General features: G+C 36.3%; 1 protein-coding gene across 2 annotated transcripts in view; it reads right to left on the reverse strand.

The window, feature by feature from the left end:
• Nucleotides 1-623: 623 nt before the first annotated feature.
• THSD4 (thrombospondin type 1 domain containing 4) overlaps nucleotides 624-20,025 on the reverse strand; it is a 934,909-nt gene continuing 915,507 nt past the window's right edge. For both annotated transcript variants that reach the window (XM_074294657.1, XM_074294658.1), the window contains 3 exons: nucleotides 13,519-13,698; nucleotides 9,383-9,527; nucleotides 624-7,608 (listed from right to left, as the gene is read on the reverse strand). In XM_074294657.1, the coding sequence (XP_074150758.1) occupies nucleotides 7,466-7,608; nucleotides 9,383-9,527; nucleotides 13,519-13,698 (468 nt within the window). In that variant the 3' untranslated portion in view covers nucleotides 624-7,465. The remainder of the gene's footprint in view (nucleotides 7,609-9,382; nucleotides 9,528-13,518; nucleotides 13,699-20,025) is intronic.

Here is a 20,025-nt window from a genome sequence, read left to right on the forward strand (position 1 = left end):
ATTGGAAGCAACCAACAGACATACTTCATCTCTCGGAAGACAGTAACACAAAGGAATTCTTTCTACCCTGATCTCTCTATACTTCCTAGAAGTGGAATTAATAATGCTAAAGTTTTTTCTGCAGCTCCTAAACTGAATTTGTTTTTAAAAATTGATTTGAGAATATTTTGCCTCTGGTGCCAAAATGCCTAGTTAGGGCTCTGTCTTCTAGATTGATGGAGTCATTAATCAATCTTCTTTGAGTAGCTTTATTCAACCAACTGTGAAACCACTTTACTACCACTCAGGTTCAAGCTACCAGCCACAATGATCTTCTCTGACTTTGTCAATTAATGTGTTGACAAACTAGATATTTGCTAACATCTAGATTAGGGTAAAATCTCAGGATAACATGAAATGTATACTCAAATTTGGTGATACTGAACTCCAGTTCTTCATCTTAAAACTATCTTCTGGTTTTCTCTAGTTTGTGAAGATGTATAACCATTCATTTTGGGAAAACAAATATCAATCCTTCAACAAGACTGGCCCCTTTAGGGATTAATCCCTCTTTAAGTGTATTACACAAAGTAACAAACTGAATTTATACTGTGCCAGAGGAAAAAGACCAAAAAACACATTGATCAAAGCTGATATTTTAATTATTTTTCATAATAATAAAAATAAATTAGTCATAAACAAAAATAGTTAATTTTTACCACATAGAAAATTACTGTATTTACTCACATAATTCTTCCCCCTCTCAAAAAAACTCTTTCTTTTTTAAGATATATATAAATATATAACACATATTTTTTATTTAGTAAAATACAGGAGGTTTGAAGGGTAGTAGTAGATTTATTTGAGAAAATTGCTCCCAGCTATGATGGATGAACTCTGAGACTTCAGTTGTTGCTGCCAAGAGCATAATTCCTTCCCAGTTGGAGGTTCTGAAGGATTGGTCATAACATTGAACATGGTGCCATCTCTTTAGGCACTTTCCTATTCTGACCAAGCCTATAGAGTAACTTCTGTTATTTACTTCCACCCCCCCTCTCATCCCTCCCACCCCAGGAAGAAATAATGCAGAAGGGGGAAAAGGATCATATATTTCCCATTACAAATTGTGTGTGTGTGTGTGTGTGTGTGTGTGTGTGTGTGTGTGTGTGTGTGTGTGTGTGTGTGTGTGTTGGGGACAGAGATAGAGGGGGGGTAGGAGAGGGGTGGGAAGAGGAACAGGAAGGAGGGAAGGAGATTTGGAGAAATGGCATGAGTTTGAGAGGAAGGAAGGATCACATCAGTGAGTAAACATGATTTGCAAGATGAATAGGGTGGCAATTCAGATGTCGTTCAGTTACAAAGCTAGGGATAAAAGTCCCTGAGCTCAGTCACAAAGCATGATAACATATGTTCTGCTTTAAGTCCTTTCAAAAAAGATTGACTAATGAGAAAATTAAACAATGGTAGCTATGGATTTACAGTATGATGTATATAAGCTGTAACATTCAAGGAAGCTGGATTAGTATATGATCAAAGAATTTTACGCAAATGTTGATTGTATATGTAAATAAATACCTGCTAGGTCCCTTTTAAAAATTAGCGTATTCTAAATAATAAACTATTTTGATACAGAGGCTTATTCTATAGACATAGCTTCGAATACAATTTCCTATAAACATCTTCTATTTACAAATAACAAAATAATAACTTATCACAAAGTATTTTCTTCTGCCAAACTGGATGATGATGGATTTGGAGATGAGGTCAAATGGAATTCAGTTTATGGAAAGCATTTTAATTAAGTCATTCATGTGGAGAGCTAATATTCTGAAAGATGAATTTGTATTGATTTGAGAAAATTGGCTAAAGCGAGTTACCCCTCCTGGATATATTGAATTTTCCAGGAAAGGAAATATGGGATCGTGGGAGAAAGCATTGCATTTGAAATTTGATGCTTTGGCTTTCGGGTTCTCCTTATTAGCTGTGTCTCCTTGGGTAAATCACTTTATTGAATTTCAGTTTGCTTCACTTTTAAAATGAGGATTATAACCATTGTATTACCTATCTCACTAGGTTATTCTGAGGGAAGTTCTTTACAAATTGCAAAGCACTGGTCAAATTTAAGCTATAATTCTGATTATCCAAGCAAGCAATTGATATATAAATTTCATGGTCACTTATTTCTTATCTAGCCTTTTTTTTTAAATTCTAAAATGAGAAAGAGACAGGAGGTAGGGGGAAAGAAAGAGAAGAGGGAAAGAGGAGGAAGAGTAAAGAAAAAGAGAAAAAGAAAGGAGAGGTTAAAGAGAGGGAGGAGAGAAATTGAGAACTATTGTGGCACACTGTGGAGGTAGGAACAGTTTCTAGATCAGGGTGGAGTCATTTTACTTGAATAAGGACCTAATATAATAAGACTGAGACAGAAGAGTGAGCTGCTGGGTACCTTTTGCCAAACTACTTTTCTTCTCAGGATCACTCTTTCCCTATTAGCTAAGAAGAGAGATATATTTTTTTATTTCCAAGGACTTTACTCTCCCACCTTACCCCAGCCTAAAGCTAGAAAGAGTGTACTAATAACATCACTGGGGAGTCAGGGCACAAGGTAGGGCTTATAACTATTTCCTAGTAGTTCTAGAAAAAAAAGCATGTCTGTTTCAGTATAGGTGGTTAAATAGTTTTATTGCCTTCTAGATAAGCCATATCTTATGAATTTAGATGCTAAAATAATAGTTGCCACAAAAAGAATTTGGCTTAATAGGATATTTGTAATAATTGCATTTCTCCCCACTAAATGACTTTTCCCTGTCTCTCCAGACTCAAGATGTTTTTAGGAAGCTGGAAATGCTAATTGTTTTGCCTGATAGTAAAATTTGAAAGTTCTCTCCCCAGGATTATATGGAAGCCAGGGGTCACTGACTTCTGAAGGTGGGGGAGAATCCTATTAAGTGGCAGCTGATTTAAGTGGCAGCTGATTTAATTTTGATGTAGGGAACTCCTTAAAAAAAAAGAATAATAAAATTGAAGGTATCATACAATGAAAAGCTACTTTTTGGAATGTATTAGTCCATAGTCCATTTTGATGAAGTCCCTTTAACTCAGTTATCTAATTTATAAAATGAGGATGTTGACCTAGAGGACCTCTAAGAACTCTTCAACTCTCAGTCTTATGATTCAACTTCTTGATTGTTTGATTTACTGCTCTTGGAAAATAAAAGCCTTTGGAGGTAGTGTGGTGCAATGAACATAATGAATTCTGAATCAGAATACTTAAGGTTTGCTGGTTACTCTGCTATGCACAACATAGGTGACCTTGGGAATATCATGAGGGCTCTTTAGGTCTTAGTTTTCCTTTCTGTAAAATGGGCAGTTAGACTAGCTGTCCTCTATGATTCCTTCTTTACGATCCTGGAACTTCTGTACTACCAAGTTTATCAACAAGAGAGGCTGGATGATGCATCTAAAAACAAATATGAGACTTATCTTCATATTATCATAAATTCAATTAGGAGCCTCCTCCAGGACTCAACAATTAGAAAATATGTCTTTTTGCTTACTGCTTAACCTAAATATTCCTTGCTGTTATTTAAACTCCATTTTCTCTTATTCTAACAACCAGGGAAGCAGAAATAAACTGCTCACCATCATCCTTCAAATATGTTTTCAAATGGCTCCCATCAACTCTCTCCTCTTTTGCTCATGGAGGCTGCCCGGCTGCTAGTCCCAAAAGGGATCATAATTTTACTGCCTTGCCTCTGGTAAGAATAGCTTATGATCGCCTTGAACAAGCCAGCTGTTCCTCTAACCAAACTAAGCCAATGGTGACTGTAGCTTAATCTCTTTTACAGAATGTAAAGTTTCATGATGTGTGGACTTCTGGGCTTCAGACTGCTGTTGGCAAGTCTATTGCTGTCCAATATGAGTCGTAGAATCATAGGCTTAGAATTGGAAGGGAAGTCAGGTATCATCTAATCTATTCCCTATCCAAACCATGAATCCAATTGACAACATACAGCCAGCCATGAAAAGCTAACAAACCCCTAAGCCAGCTCATTCCACTTTTGGACAGCACTAATTGTTCGGAAGCTTTTCCTTATGTTGAGCTTATATTATTTGTTCTCTTTTCCCTTCCTGAAACCAAAGACAACAAGCCTCTATATGAAAGCTCTTCAAAAGAAACTAGCTTTCTCCCTTTTCCTCACCACAGTTCTTTGTTCTCAAGGTGAACACCTCCAGTTCTTCCAATTGTATATTTAATTTGATTGCCCTTGCCAATTATGTTGTTGCACCCATTCCAGCTTATTAATATCCCTTCTAAAATGTAATAGTCATCCTCTGTCCTATTTTTTATAGAGGTTGGAATCTGTGGGTTTGGAACACTATAAATACTATCAGAGTTGGTAAATCTTGGCTAATTTTGTTGAACTATTTCACCTCCCTCCCCTACTGCTTTTTTATTGTTTATTATTAGAGATAACTCCCTGGGTGAATAGGAATGTACATGGTAATGCAGATGGTATGAAAACAAAAGATATCAATGCAAATTCAAATATAAAATAAAAATGTGGCATCAAGAATCAAATTACTGAATATCTAGGAAACTTTTAGGATTATCAGTGGGGGTAAAACAGGGCAACAGAAAGCTTGTTGGATTTGAGTTTAAATCCTGCTTTTAATACTTATTACATATGTGACTTTGGGCAAGCTATTTAACCACTCTGGGTCTCAGTTTCCTGATCTGTAAAATAAGACGGTTTGATTAAATGACTTCTGAGTGTCCCTTCCAGCTCTATTCCCATGATCCTATGAACTTGTTTGCTCTCAGCTCTATAATTATCCTGCTGCAGCCTAGAAATGCATTAGCTTTTGTGGCTGCCACATCATATTGCTGACTCATATTGAGCCTTTGCAGTAAGCTCTTTATTCTATTATGGGTAATAGAAAACTAATCTTAATAAGAGCACATGGGAACTTCAGCTTCTAAGATAGCAAGGAACACTAGAGCAGCACATCCATCTAAGCAAACTATGGGCTGGAGGATTCTATTAGGTGACTGCCTTTATACATAGGATCACCACTTTTTATCCACTTAGGCTTACTATGGGCGCCATGGAGACAGGCTGGAGAGTCTGACTAGGCCTACTGAGGGCATTTTATTAACTGAAGATATTTTTGGCAGATTGAGGGGTAGGTAGCATCTCTTCAAAGCTGCCTGAGAGCACAGAATTCTGTCAATCATAAACCGTGCTGTTATTTCCTTTAGGGTGCAACTAAATTCCATTAAAAAGATTTTCAAGCTATTGGGAACCTATGGGATAGGTTTGGCTGTAAGAATCTCTTTTCTACCCAGAAAATGGAAATATACTCAAGTCCTTTTGCTCTCAATAGGACAAACTTACTCTATGATTAAATTGATTTAGCTTGAAATTCTTTTCAGCAGGGAAAGAAAATCTCTTTGAAAATACTGGATTAGAGAATTTTTGGAGAGTTCACTCTAAGTGCCTTGGGATCTTAGTCTTAGTCTTAGACAGGAGAGAGAAGACAAGTGAGCTTCTGAATAAAAGGAGAAACTGAGGCTAGAAGGGCTTGAGTCTATATTCCCTTTCAGGTTATTTGTATGCATGTAGACCTGTGTGTGAGCAAAGGAGTAGAGGAGACAAGGGGGGAGAAAACATTTCAGAACGATCTCTGAGAAATCATTATGAAGAAGAAGTCTTTCACATTTGAAAATGGATTATTCTTTAGGGAAAACTGTCATAAGTCTGTCCCCCGGTCAAAGAGGCAAATCCAAGTGCCTAAAATGGGGAGCAACCTCAAATGAGATCACAAAGAGTTAGATATGACTAGGTAACTAAGTAACAACAACAATGCTCAGAAGCATGCTTCTGCTATTTAGTAATTTGCATTTAACTGCACTGAACGGCACACTGGACTTGGTCTCAATGAACCAAGTTTGAAAGCTGTCTCCATTGTTGATCATCCTTCTCTGTGATCAGAAGCAAGTGCTTCATGCCTGGAATGTAATATTCCCTGAACTGCAGGAACCTTTTATTTTCCCTGGTTGCCTTCAAGATTCAGTTCAAATCTCATCTTTTACATGAGGCTTTTCCCATTCCTCACAGCTGCTAGTCATTTCCATGTGTATTGAAATACTTTGTATATATCTTCTTTTTATATCCTACACGTATGCAATAGGACACATGGTAAGTGCTTGACAAATTCTTGCCGACTGACTGACTGAATAGGATCACAGGACCACATAGGTTTACAATTGGGTATACTGAGGCCCAGTGAGGTCAAGTTCACACACACATAGTCAAGTGACAGAGGCAGGATTTCAGTTTTGCCTCCCTGAGCCTCTGTTTCCTCATCTATAAAATGGAATCAATCTTTTTTGTGGTGTGTCACAGAAGGGTTATGAGGAGTTCATTCTCTAAGGTGTTCTATAAAGTGGAGTGATGGAAAGAAGCTTAAATTTGGCGTCAGTGGACATCAGTTCAAATTCTGTCTTGGCACTGTACTAGTTGCATTACTTCAAGGGAATTACTTCAACTCCTGGGCTAAGGTTTTCTTATCTGCAAGATGAGAAGGGAACAAATGTGTTCTAAGATTCTCCTAAGCTATAGAATCTATTTTTGAGCACAAAATAAAATTGTGCCATTAATCAGTGGGACACAGGAAAAAAAAAATTCCTAGGTGGAAGTGGGGCTGGGGAATATGTGGATAAAAGGTGGATAAACAGAGAGTGAAAATTTCAACCAATCAAATCTCAAATCCCTATTACTTCATTGACAAAGGCATAAGAGAGCCATGATTTAAGAGAAAGAACATTAACTGGTCAGTTTTTAAGGACAGAGTATTGGAAAATGAAGATTTGGGGAGAGAATCACAACGTATTCTCATACTTAAGGTGGAACATTTCATGATATTTGGTATTTTATGTCTTGGTGGAAAGGTATCTGGTTATTCAGCATCTTGACCATCTGATGGCTTGAGTAGGGTATGTGATCCTTGGTAAGGCAAAATAGAAAGCAGGCACATGTAAGCTGAGATAAAAGAAAGGAAAGGCTGTGTATCCTGGGAAGTTAGAGACTGATGAACACAAAATTGCTTCTCCTACATCATATCTTTAGTTCACTAATTTTTAGATCCACAAACACTAAGTCACAAAATACTTGGTCAATTGTCTGTTTGGAACGTGTCAGGGTAACAGCTTGGCTGCATGTTTCTCATGAGGGCCTCTGGCTGACGCTGGCACACAGGATAAGATTAATCAATGGGACGGATCGAATGAGAATGCATAACTTGAAAGCATCATTTCCAACCCTAACAGATACCTGGATACCCCTTTCCCATTTTATTTAACTGAAGGGATATGATTAACTTGTATTTGTGGGTTCCTGCCTACCCAGCCCCGGCTGAAACTGTTGAGGGTACCCACAACAACACTGCTTACATCTGTCCAGTCCCACAGTAACTGGGATGGATATTATCTCCGCCCTGCAAAACTCGACTGTCTATTGGCCACTCTTGTACAGGATGCACAGCAGGCAGTCTTGTAATAGGTGTACACACAGAGCCGGGCCTGGACCACCACATTGCAGTTGTAATATTTGTCTTTGCAGTTTTCATCTGCAGTGAAAGAGAGAAACATTTCAATAAACATTCTCCTCCCAAATTTCTGAGTCTTTTTGCTAACTATGTTCCAGTTGAAATGCTAGCTCTTCCTATGTATCTTAAGTATCATGGTACTTAAATGGCCAGAGCTGAGACCACCCTGATATATCTTTTTTTTCTGGCCTTTAATGTTTTCTGGAGGACTGCCAACTTTGCCTTCCAAATAAGTGAAACAATGTAGTAGAGGGAGTGAACATCTACTTTGTTTGCACTTCAGGTAGGTGGGCCAGACTCCTGAAAATATATTCTTCATGCTCAAAGAAGTGAGTGCATCAACTGCATCAAAGGCATTTCCAATGTGCCTCCAGGCATAAGGCAACAGACTAGAAATTAAATTGAGGGAAAAAAGTAGTGCAATCTCTTGTCCAAAGATTGATTTAAGCTAGTCAAATCCCTTGCACATTAAGATCAAATTTTGTGAATTTTTATAATATATATTGAATTTGTGCTATGAAAACAATTTTTAAAGAAGGCCAGTGTCCTATAACACTCTTTTGGAATCAGTAGGACTCAGATTTAAGCAAGTCCTGTTTCTATTACAAACTAATTGTGATATGTTTGTGTATGCACACATCTATCTATGTTTCCATATATATGTATATGTGTGTATATACACATATATTCATGTTTACATATACATATGTTATACATATTTTTATATATCTATTTGAGTCTATTGCTCATGTAACTGACAGATGAAAAGATTTATCTGTGGTTACCAAATGTTTGTTATAGGCCTTTTTTCCCCAACTCTAGCCTTCTTTATCAAATTATCTCTCTATACACTTCAAAATATTCATGATTCTATTGGTGTTGATAATATCTCTGCTGACCTCTAGATTTTCATATAAACTCTTCATGAGTTGTTCCAGTTAAAGAAAGTAAACTTCTAGTGACATGCATCTGAACTCAGCATGATCATTTTTTTCTTTGATAGACACACGGGACTGTACTCAAGATTTTCCACCTTAGTAAGGTCTTTCAAGGTCTCCTAACACTTGAATGAATAAATGAAAACATACTTATTAAATGCTATTATGTAGGCATTTGAGAACCCACAGTCTCCTTTACTCCATGATATTATCAGAGGAATAGAAATGAAGTCTGTGTATCTGTCATATAAATAAATAGATATATTGGAACTCTAAAATATAGAATTTTGGAAAAAGAGATTCAAATTGCTAATGATACATTTATTAGTCAAGTGAAGGTCATATTAAAGATACTAAAGAAAGAACAAAGGAATAAACTGTGCTGGTCACAGGTCATTTAACATAATTCATTGAATATGAAGAAAAATGATAACTGCTGAACAGAGAAATTTTAATCTGTTATTAGCTTTTTTTTTGCATTCAGAAGAATAGTTAGGGCAAATCTTGGGAAGCAGGTACAGGTAATGATTACCTAAATATTATCTCTCAACCAGCTTACTGTGGCTTGGGGTTTTCATCATCAGAATTATTAATGGAGTGAACCAAAAAATAATAATAAAAATACATTGTCTCTAGAAGGCTTTGATTAAAAGGTATACTTATGCCTTATAGGCACCTATTTAGAATCTCTTTTCTAGGTTTATTTCCAGGTTCAGGGCTGGGACACTTAAATATACGATCTCCCTATTCAGCTTTTCTTTCTCTTCTTAATAGAAGACATGACAATACTTAAGGAACCTGAATACTTTCTCCTCTAAATGGAATAATGGGGTTCAAACACCAGGATTTCAACTCACCGATTTCAGGGATACAATCTTGAGGATTGCAAGATTCTTTCTCTTCTGGTTTATATTGAGGGTCACAGTGGTTACTGGGTGTCATGTCATCGGAGAGACATCGAACCTCTCGTACCCGGAATCCACCCTGGCAGCTTTTGGAGCACTGAAAAGAATGAGGGAAGACAGGAGAAGTTAGGATGCCATAGTTTTAAATAATTCATTACCTCTAAAATGCTTGGTGGGATGGTGGTAATAGGAAGGCTTTTTATACTAGGAGTGTATGTGTAGGAACTGCTTGTTTTTTTCAATCCCATAACACGTTGGACATAAAAGATGCTTAATAAATATTTGTCAAATTAAATAGTTGCCTTGAATGTATGTGTTTGCATATACATGCAGTTCTAATTAATGTGAAAAAATATATAATGTAATGAAAATGTTTCCATGGGGTCATGCTCTTGCAGGTAAACATTGTTTGCGAATTCTCTGATTTTGAAAGGACTTTAAGTTATTGTTATGAGGAGAAAATCAAAGTCCCTTGGTATACCTCATATTTTTGTTCTTAGAGGGAAAATCCTCATTGATTTATGCTTATAGGACACACTTATTTTTTTAAAATTCAGATCAAATGCTCATGGTTAAAGCACTACTCCCCACCCAGAGACAATTGCTCAAATTGCAGACACAGGAATTCTTAACCATTTTTGTGGACGAGGGACCCTTTGTCAATCTAATGAAGTCTCTATAGACTGCTGAATCTAATGAAAGACCTCTTGAGGCTTAGACAAAGAATCCCTACTCTATATAGTTTGAAACAATCCAGTGTATACCTGTAGCAGACAGGGATACTTAACTACATGAAAGAGTTCAGCAATCATAGGAACACTGAAACCCTATCAGTATTCATTCTCAGCTTATTGTGTTTTTCAACATAATAGATGTTTCATGGCTTTTTCAAGAGGTCAAAAAGATAACAGAATTTAGAGTTGCAAGGGATCTTCAGTTATAGGCCAACTATCTCAATGTGTAGATGAGGAAACTGAGTTTCAGAGAGGGAAAATTAATTGGCCAAAGTTATACAAGTAAGTGGAACAGTTGAAATTTGAACTCAGATATTATAGTTCCAAATCTAGTACTCTTTCTGTGGCATCATTCTGACTAGCATCAGAAATCCATATTAAAAAGAAATGTTTTTAAAAATGAGTTTGGTTCACATAGGATTTGCTAGTTTGATATGATCAAAAGAAAAGATAATTCTACATTTTTTAAACACAAACCAATTTGACTTCTTAAGGGAAAAAAATTCTTTAGTGTAGATTTATAGGTTACCAACCCTGGTTCATCCAATTCAAGCAGTAAGAATATTCATTACTGGGGCAGCTAGGTGCGACAGTGAATATAGCAGTGGACCTTATGATAAGAGGACCTGAGTTCAAATGTGGACTCAGATGCTTAACACTTATTAGCTGCATGATCCTGGGCAAAGTCACTCAATCCTAATTGCCTCAAAAAAACAAAAACAAAAACAAAAACAAAAACAAAACCCAAAAAAAACAATAAAAAAGAAAGAATGTTCATCGATATACTCATTTGGTTCTGTTGAGCTCTTGTAACTACTTTAGCAAAAAAGAATTAAATTACTTAAAACAACAATTATAAAGAGACATATCTCACCAGCTAGAGGTCGTGGGATTAATGGTAGGTTTAAATGACTTAGATTATGTTTCCTATAAGAACTATGGAATCCATGTTGAAGAAACAGGAATTGGAGATGTGATTTTAACTCTCTGTTCTGCTACTTAGTTTGGACAACAATAATTTTTAGGATTGCAAAACACTTTAAATGTGTTATTTCATCTGATTCTTACAGTGTTGCTGTGAGATTACTATGTTCTTTTTTTTTCTTTTTTTGGCAGATGAACAAACAAGATTAAGTGCTCAAAACTTTACAATCATATGTGTTTTTTGAATTCAGGTGGGACTGCCTTCAATCTCAGAACTCTATGTATTGTATTATACTACAAGCTTGCCCAAGTTATTTAACTTTAATAGGGAGTTGGACTACATGTTCTGTAAGGTTTTCTCAGATCTTATTCTTTGCACATTCTGTCAACATAGGAATCAAGGATGGCTGCACACATCAGATCCACAGCCCCTTAGGTTAATACCTATTGTTTTTGGATGGGGATTGCTGCCAGTTTCAGGATTTCTATACCTCAACACATTTTTGCTTTCCTTAACACTCCACTGTAGACCTGACAATCATGAATGTGATTTGAATTATTTGGGAACCTATTTATATTTTCAGCTTTATTAATTCATGGATATATGGAACTCCTTTAAGTTTAATATTCCTATGTTACAGTAATCCTTTCTTTTATTTTGCCCTAATCTTACCTTTCTTTAAAGTTCAAAGGATACCATTTACTTCTGGTATCAAGGGATTAAATTTAAGGAAAAAGAGTCTCATTTATCTGATTCATTTTTTAAAAAGACTTTAAAGACTTTTAAAGACTTTAAAGAAGGGAATGATCACATCACCATTTTTGTCTTTGTCTTTCCAGACTGGAGTTCCTACTCTCATTTGGCATTGCCCCCATTCCCTTGAGTTTTCCTTCCTCCAGATTGTCTCCAATTCTAATATATTTCTTTCTTAAAGTGTAATGATCAAAATTGTATATGTATTTTGCATGTAAATATGTCGTGAGAAGTGTGCCTCTAAATATTTGTGTGTGCATGAAATCCTAATTAAGCCAGTCTTGTTCCTAGTGTAAGCCACATATACGGACTTTGCAAAACTTTGATGGGGTGATAGAGAAGAGCAGGGGGAAAGGTCTCAGACTTCAATATATGAGTTTCCTGAGAAGGGCAGAAACTAATTTATTATAAATCTCTCAGATGACAGGTTTAAAACATTAAAAATCATGATGGAAAGACACTGTGGGGTTATTCAAGTCTGACTTCCGAGAGAAGAACAAAGTAGGGCCAGAATGGTGGGGACTCACCTGAGATATAGTTGCTGGGAGAAAGTAAGCCAGCTGATGATTTTCTGGGGTTTTTTGAGCAATTATTTTTGCTAATTAAGGCTAAGCTTAGTCATTTCTTCCAGCTGAAGAAATATAAATGCTATCACTGTTGTATAAATTTTAGTGCCTTGGGGTAAAGCCTGAATAGCCCCATCTTAATTACAGCCCTACTGTACCATGTGGCAAATATTTTCTGCTTTGAAACAACCTTTCTGATAATCCTAACTGTTTGATTGGCTAGAGTCACAATCTTTAAACATTTATCAGATTTTTCTTTTTTCTAGATTATAACTGATCTCTGAGCCCATCATTCAATAAACATAGTTTGGAGTTTCTTCACCAAAGTTCTGTATTTCCCTGTGTTGAGGTCCTGTCATTTGACTGCCACGCACACAGCCACGGTTTTTATCTCCATTGGCTCAGAACTCAAAAGTTTGTCTCATTCTGTTCTCTGTTAACCAGATGGCTGAGCAACAACGTTGTTTCTGAGCACCTTGCAAATATTAACATCATCAAATTCCATTTCCCAGAAGGAGAGAAAATGTCCCTCACATCAAACACAGGCTTTCAGTCTGCTTCCGGGCTGATGTGTTAAATACTTGAAGGATTGTTATAGAGGGGGACAAAAGCAGTATTTGGCAACCAGCTTCTCTGAAGTTTTTCCTGAATGTTAAATACTTTCTGAAGCGCCCTGAGATTGACCTCATTGATTATAAATCTTGGCTGGCAAACTTCTATTTCAATGATTTCACAGAACAAATATCTGAATATCCGTTTTCTGTCTTTTTAAGTTGGAGAAAATGAGTTCCTTAAGACCTGATATATGTCTAGTCTACATATATTTCCTGCATGTGGATGGATGTTTGGATGAAAATGTATTGCTTCATCTGCACAAATAGAGTAACTCAATGTTTTCTTAAATTAGCATTTTCCCCTGGATCTCATTTAAATAGCACTCTATGCTATGGTTTCAAGATTTCTATAAAACCATACCTCTGACATGTACAACAGGTTAGTCCAGAGCATTGATATATCACATCTTCTTCCAGAGAGGAGGTGTATGTAATGTAGGGAGAGAAAAAATATTTAATCATTAAAATAAATAACATAAAAGAGACAATGACTCACCACACTCCATTCTGTACTAAACCATTTAGCACCACAGGGTTTGAGGTAGCAAGATTGCTGACTGGGAGGTCTTTCTAAGTACGAACATTCATGTGGGTCCAACACATTAAAGGTATCCGGATTCTTCTTGATACAAATCACTTCCCTCTGTTGAGTGCCTCTTCCACATTCAATTGAGCACTACAAAAAGAATGGATACCACAGGATGAGGAGCATTGGCTAAGATCACATATTGTTTGCAGAGGGTGGTGACGCTTCTCCACCAAATGCTGCATAAGAAAAAAAGGCTTAAACTGTGTCATCATCTTTAACTTCATCATCACCATCAACATCACCTCTAGCATTTGTATAGCATGTTAAAATTTACAAAGCACTTTACAAATACCATTTCATTTTATCCTTATGAAATTATCATTAAGCTATCATTAAACCTCTTTCAGATGAAGAAACTGAGGCAGGCAGAAGTTAAGTGATTTCCCTGGAATCATACAATTACTAAGTATCTGTTTCCTGTTCAATGAGCTAAAGATTGCACCATCTAGCTAAATCAAGAGTTGTTCAGAAAAATAGTAAGTCCTACCAAGATAACCATTGAAGATCAGAGTTGGTTATTCCAAGGAAACATTGGAAGTTCCTTCAGCTGTGTGCATGAAGAATGATTGCTGCAATATAAGCAGGTCAGCTGTCATTAAGGAGGAAAAGAGGAGTCAGAGGCTGTGAAAATTTCTTTATAAAGTCAGGGACAATCCTGGAACTGGGGAGTGAGCCAAAGAAAACAAGGAATGGGCAGAGGAGAATAGGAACCTGGTGTAGAAGAAGGGTTTATATCTAGGACAATCCAGCCTGGTGATGGAGCGCAGAACTTTACAGTCCTGGAACACTTGTTTAGTCTTTTTGTGTGTTTAAAAAATTTTAGTTTAGAGACAATAAGAAGGTTTTAAACACAAAATGCTCCATTGATCCACACTTTAAATTAAACACCAACAACATAAAACACCATTTAATCGATACAGCAAATAATGGAAAAGTTATACTTAACTTTTATATTTTGTTTTGGGAATTAAAAGAGAGAAGAGGAAAGCACAAACTCAAGAAAGAAAGATAAAAAGAAATGAATACACAGAGAGAAGGACAGAGATACAGAGACCTGTAAACATGGAAAAGTATAGATAGTTCTTGGTGCCTGGGATCAAAGGATCATAGATCTTTAACTGCAAGGGACCTTAAAAGTTATCTAGTTTAATCCCATTATTTTGTAGATGAGGAAATTGAGGCCCAATAAAGTTAAGTGACTTGCTCAAGATCACATATAACATAAATGATGGAATTGGGATTGAGCCCAAGTCAGAGAACTCCTGATCTCTCACTTGGGATCACCTTCAACTTTATTTAATTCAGACCACCATGATGTGTCTGCCCAAATAATCATAGAGCCTTAAGTTTCTCTTCTAAGCTTTATATGATAATTCCTCACAATCTGTGTCACAATGAATTGACATAATGGTCCAGCAAGGATGGCACTGTGGCAACATTTATTATCATTTCAATGAACAAAGCCTAAATAAAGTATATGTATAATTATTTTACAGGAATTGTTATGTTTGGATTAATTCTGGAAGGAAAGAACTTAAAGAGTTTCTGTAATTAGTGGGGAGGGGACACCCATGACAGCAAGGGGTTCAGGTTGGGAAAGCCTTCATTTAGAGGATGGGGTAAAGTGGGGAGAGATTTGAGGCAAGAAAAGAAGTTAGAAGACTAGAATAGTCGAGACTAGAAGTTATGAAAATCTGAATAAGGAAAGGAATGGAAAATTTTACAGAGGAAGAAATGACAAGATTTGGCAACTGACTGGATATATGGGATGAGTGAGAGTGAAGAATACAGAATGGAGCCAAGACTATGAACTGAGGTGACTGAAAGGATGGTAATGGTGTTGACAGAAAAGAGGGGAACTTTGAAAGAGAATGGAATTGGGAGGAGGGAGGAAAAAAATAAGATTTGTTTGGGGTGCCTGGAGTTTGAAATGCCCATGAGATTGTTCACAGTGCCTAAGTAAAGCAGTAAAGGAGAGCAGGAGAGGAGAAAAGGGCCTAGGAAAGAGCACTGATGGCATATTGTCAGTTAGGGCATTGATGTGGATGGTATAAAGAACTTGAGAAGGAATGTTCAGAGAGATCAGAGAATGAAAAGAGAGCATTATTATAGAAACCAAAAGAGGAGAGAGTATCAGAAAAAGTGGTCACTAGCCACAATGCTTTGAAGAGGTAAAGAAGGTTGAAGAATGAGAAAAGACCATTATATTTGTCAATTAAAAGATCACTTGTAATTTTAGAGAAAGGATTTTCAGGTGAGTGACAAAGTTGTAACCTATTCTGTAAAGGAATGAAAAGTGAAAAGAGGAAGGAGGAGTGCTGAGTTTAGCTGTGAAAGGCAGGAGAAAGTGAAAGGTAAGACAATAGTTTGATGGGATGGAAAAGTAGAATGAAAGTATTTTAATAACAAGGGAGATTTGGGCATATTTGTGGGTATCAGAGAAGGATTCATTACTTAAGGTAAGATTAGGAGGAGAAAGGTGATGTTTGAGGAGGAATATATTGGAGAAGATAGGAGGCAATAGAATCACGGTAAGGAGAAGCATTTCCTTAATTTCAGCTAAAAGAAAGGAGAAAAGAATGGGGGATAATGTCAAGGAGTTTTGAGGAGAGAGATCTCACAGAAAATGGTTTGTTTCTCCATATGGTGTGAGGGAAGTTCTTAGCCTCAAGAATGAGGTAGAGATGAGGCAGGGAGGTGGTAGTGTACTGGTCCTGGAGTCAGGAGGACCTGAGTTTAAATCTGGTGTTAGATACTTAGTAGCTGTGTGACCCTGTGAGAATCACTTAATCCTGATTGCTTCAAAATATAAGGTAGAGGAGGAGGTGATGAAAAAGCATGGAGGAGAGAAGAGTAAGTCTGGAATAGAAAGTTCTTTCTTTGTCCATCTCTCTCAGTTTTCGCATTCCCATTCATATTAGTCCTATGTCAACCTTCTGCTTCATAGTCCCATGCCACTTTGCCTTTCCATTGTGTTCTTCTATTGTTAGTAAATTGCTTTTCACATTAGACCTGAATTCTTTCCAAATGTTATTCTGCATAAATTTTGTTTTATTTTTATTTTCTAGGTATGTGTCCCCTCTACTCTCAAGAGTATGTAAGCTCCTTGAAAGCAAGAAAGGTTTCCTTTTAACTTAGCATCCCCAGAACTAGCATAGTGCTTTCATTTACAGCCAAAACTTAATGATTTTAATTTAGAAAGCTTTTCATTAAATTTTGGACCACTGAGGATGTAATGGCATTGTTAAAAAATAGTTCTATGAGAGCTGGTGAAGGCAGTAACTGAGGTTGAAGAATAAAAGGATGGGATTCAACTGGAGAAAAGAGACAATATCAAGTACCTTCTAAGCATATTCTATCTAAGTCCAGTGAAGAATTTCTGCTAGTATAAGCAATATAAAAAGACCTGTTTAACAGATAAATATCACAAGAATATTCAATTATACTATGCAATGAGGGCAAATATTTCTGGTTTAGACAGTAGTAGCAAACCAGTGTCACCTGTAAGAAAAGGATTGTAATGTTACTTCTATGGGAGGAAGGATGTATGTATATGATTGCCTCCAAACAGCAAACAAAGGGTCAGACAAAATTTGGGCCAGAGTAAGAGGATAGACAGGACTAGGCAAAAAGAGGAATGCCATCTTTTGTGGTAGCTGGTGGCCCATGTTCCCAACTATTTTGGATAGGTTCTGAGAATGTAGAGGTTGTGGAATATACTATAAGATATTCTTAATTAGATCATATAGTAGAAAAAGCTGAAATGGGAGAGGACTATGTTTGGCTAAGAAGTCATCTCAAAGGAGAACCAGAACATCTTGATTCTAGTGTCCACTCTGACATCTAGTTGTACGACCTTGGACAAATCACTTAATAGAAATTTAGTTTCTCTTTCAAAAAAAAGTAAGATTAGATGATTAGTAATTTTTTTACTAGATCTAAAAGTTTGTGACTATACAAATGTGATAAGAGGAAAAAGTCTAGAGGACAGCAGATCTGTTCTCTAACCAGGATGCTACAGTGCTGGGAAATAATGCAAAAAGAGGGAGAAGGAGTGAAAATACTATTAAAATTGAATATTACAGCAGTAGAATTCAGAAAAATTATGTATTCTAATAGAAAATGGAAACATTAATAAAAACAAGGAAGAAGATAAGGCAAAAGTAGTAAAAACATACAAAGCAGAAGAGCAAAGGAGACTATCTAGACAAATTGGATGACAGAAGAGACAAGGCAAAAACAAAAATACTGCCAATTACAACAGGAAAAGTAGAGGAAAGATAAGTTTGAAGGACAAAATGAACAAAGAACCTAGGGGAAAAGGACAATATAGTTAATATTTTGGGGAACAAATTGTACCACTGAAAAGAAATAAAACTTGGAACGAGTCTTAAGTGATTTCAAAATTCTAGGTAGTAGATAATACTCAGGGACCCACATAGTATTTTAAGTTCTTAATTATGGTTGCATGCTGTGCTGGTTGCTTTTCTGGTGCCTTTCTGGAATAGGATGAAATGCATTTTATGAAAATTGGAGAGAACTTTTGTCAGAATATTTGGCAATCTGATTAAAGTAACTTTAAGCTGAAGTTTGAGAAAAGAGAAAAAATTCCTAGATTAAATAATAAAACTAGGCATTACTGAGGACAAATCATGTAACAAGGAAGGAATAGCAACAACAGAAGAGAAGGTAAAATGTTTCTCAGGAGAAAGAAACAAGGAAGGATATGGGGAGCAGTAGATATGGCCTTAAATAACTATATACCAATGAATAGAATATTGATAACAAAAGTGAATATGAAATTTTAACACACAGGTATCATTTAAGACTTGATAAGGTAATGAAAGGATATATTTCGAATCAAAATCATGGAGATTAGTGTAGAATATTTAAAAAGCATATGCCTGGATTAAAAAATAAGTTGTTATCACAAAAATGCATGATAGGAAGAGAAGATGAGGTGGTCATGGTTAAGGACCACACCTAAGTATCAAGGGCAGGTCGGTTCTCCACAAGCTCCCATAGCTGTGAATCATAATAACCCTGAAGGAATTGAAAATCAGCCTTTACTGACCCAGATGTTGCTTGTGGATTAGTAATGAAATAAATCAGAGGCAAAAGGGAAGAAGAGAGAGGTCAGGGAATGCAATTGCCTCTCAGTCTCCTTGTATCATCATCATCCTCTTACATGAAGGGATCCATTCTGCTGGTCTGAGTTGGATTCCCAGCAGCCACTAGCAAGTTGCTCCTGTAACAGTCAGGGGGCAAGGGATTACAAATAAAGAGTGAGACTATTCTACTGATCTCTATGCATATGTCAGGAGAGATGAAGGAAGGCCTACAGTATGCTGAGTGGGTTCTTTGTTGATAAACTTATAAGAGGATGGAGACAATAATGAACTATAATACACAACCATTGGTCAAAACAGTCAAATGTATGATATCACAGATACATTGGAGTATACTCCTCTAATCAAAATCATGAATCTGAGAAGAAATTTACAGTGAAGTATATAGAGATAAAAAAATATTGAAACAGTGCATATCATTATAGAATATGATTAAAATTGCCCAGTTTCAGGCAGTAGGATATGGAAAGTCCAGCTCTGGGAAGAATATGAATGGAGCCTTTCTTTACTAATTACAAATTGACACAAAGGCCAGATGTAAAAATTTGGGGGGCTATAGTTATTCAGATAATTACTATCTTATCCTTAACTCATGGTAAAAGTAGATGAGGGGATGAATTCTTGACTTGTGTTGCTGACAGTTTTTTTCTTTGGGAAAGTAGAAAAAACAGAGGAATTGCTACTCTGTCTAACATGGAAGAAATATCAAGAGACATTTCTTATGTGTGATGATATGAAGTGACAGGGACCTTGGGAAAAAAGTGACCATACATCATTTTAGAATTCGTGACAGCAAAGGAGAATTCTGGCAAAGTCAAGTCTTTTTTTTTTTTTTTTTTTTTTTTTAGTTTTCAGGAAAGCAGATCATTCTTTTTTGTTAATTTATATATTTTCCATTATAAATTTATGTACTACAAAAAAAGAGAAATTAATAAATGTTACATTCAATAGCAATTCAAATTCCTTCAGATCTTTGTTAATGTACATATGAATACATATCCATACATCACAAAAAACATTGTGGATTACTTTTTAATTTAACATTTCTCCATATTGACTCCCACCCCCATTAAACAGCTATGTAGTCAGTATTCTAACTTGTCAATATCCATGGTAGCATGGCACTGGAGAGCCAGGAAGGTGTAGGTTTAACACCTGCTTCTGACACTGCTGGTCATGTCATCCTGGGCACATCTCTTAATCCCTCAGTGCTCTAGGCGACTATTCAAACTTGAGGCCCAGGAGTCCAAAATACTTGAAAACTCTGGAATTCAGCTTGAACGAG

Source organism: Sminthopsis crassicaudata, chromosome 2 (assembly GCF_048593235.1).
Source record: "Sminthopsis crassicaudata isolate SCR6 chromosome 2, ASM4859323v1, whole genome shotgun sequence".
NCBI lineage: Eukaryota > Metazoa > Chordata > Mammalia > Dasyuromorphia > Dasyuridae > Sminthopsis > Sminthopsis crassicaudata.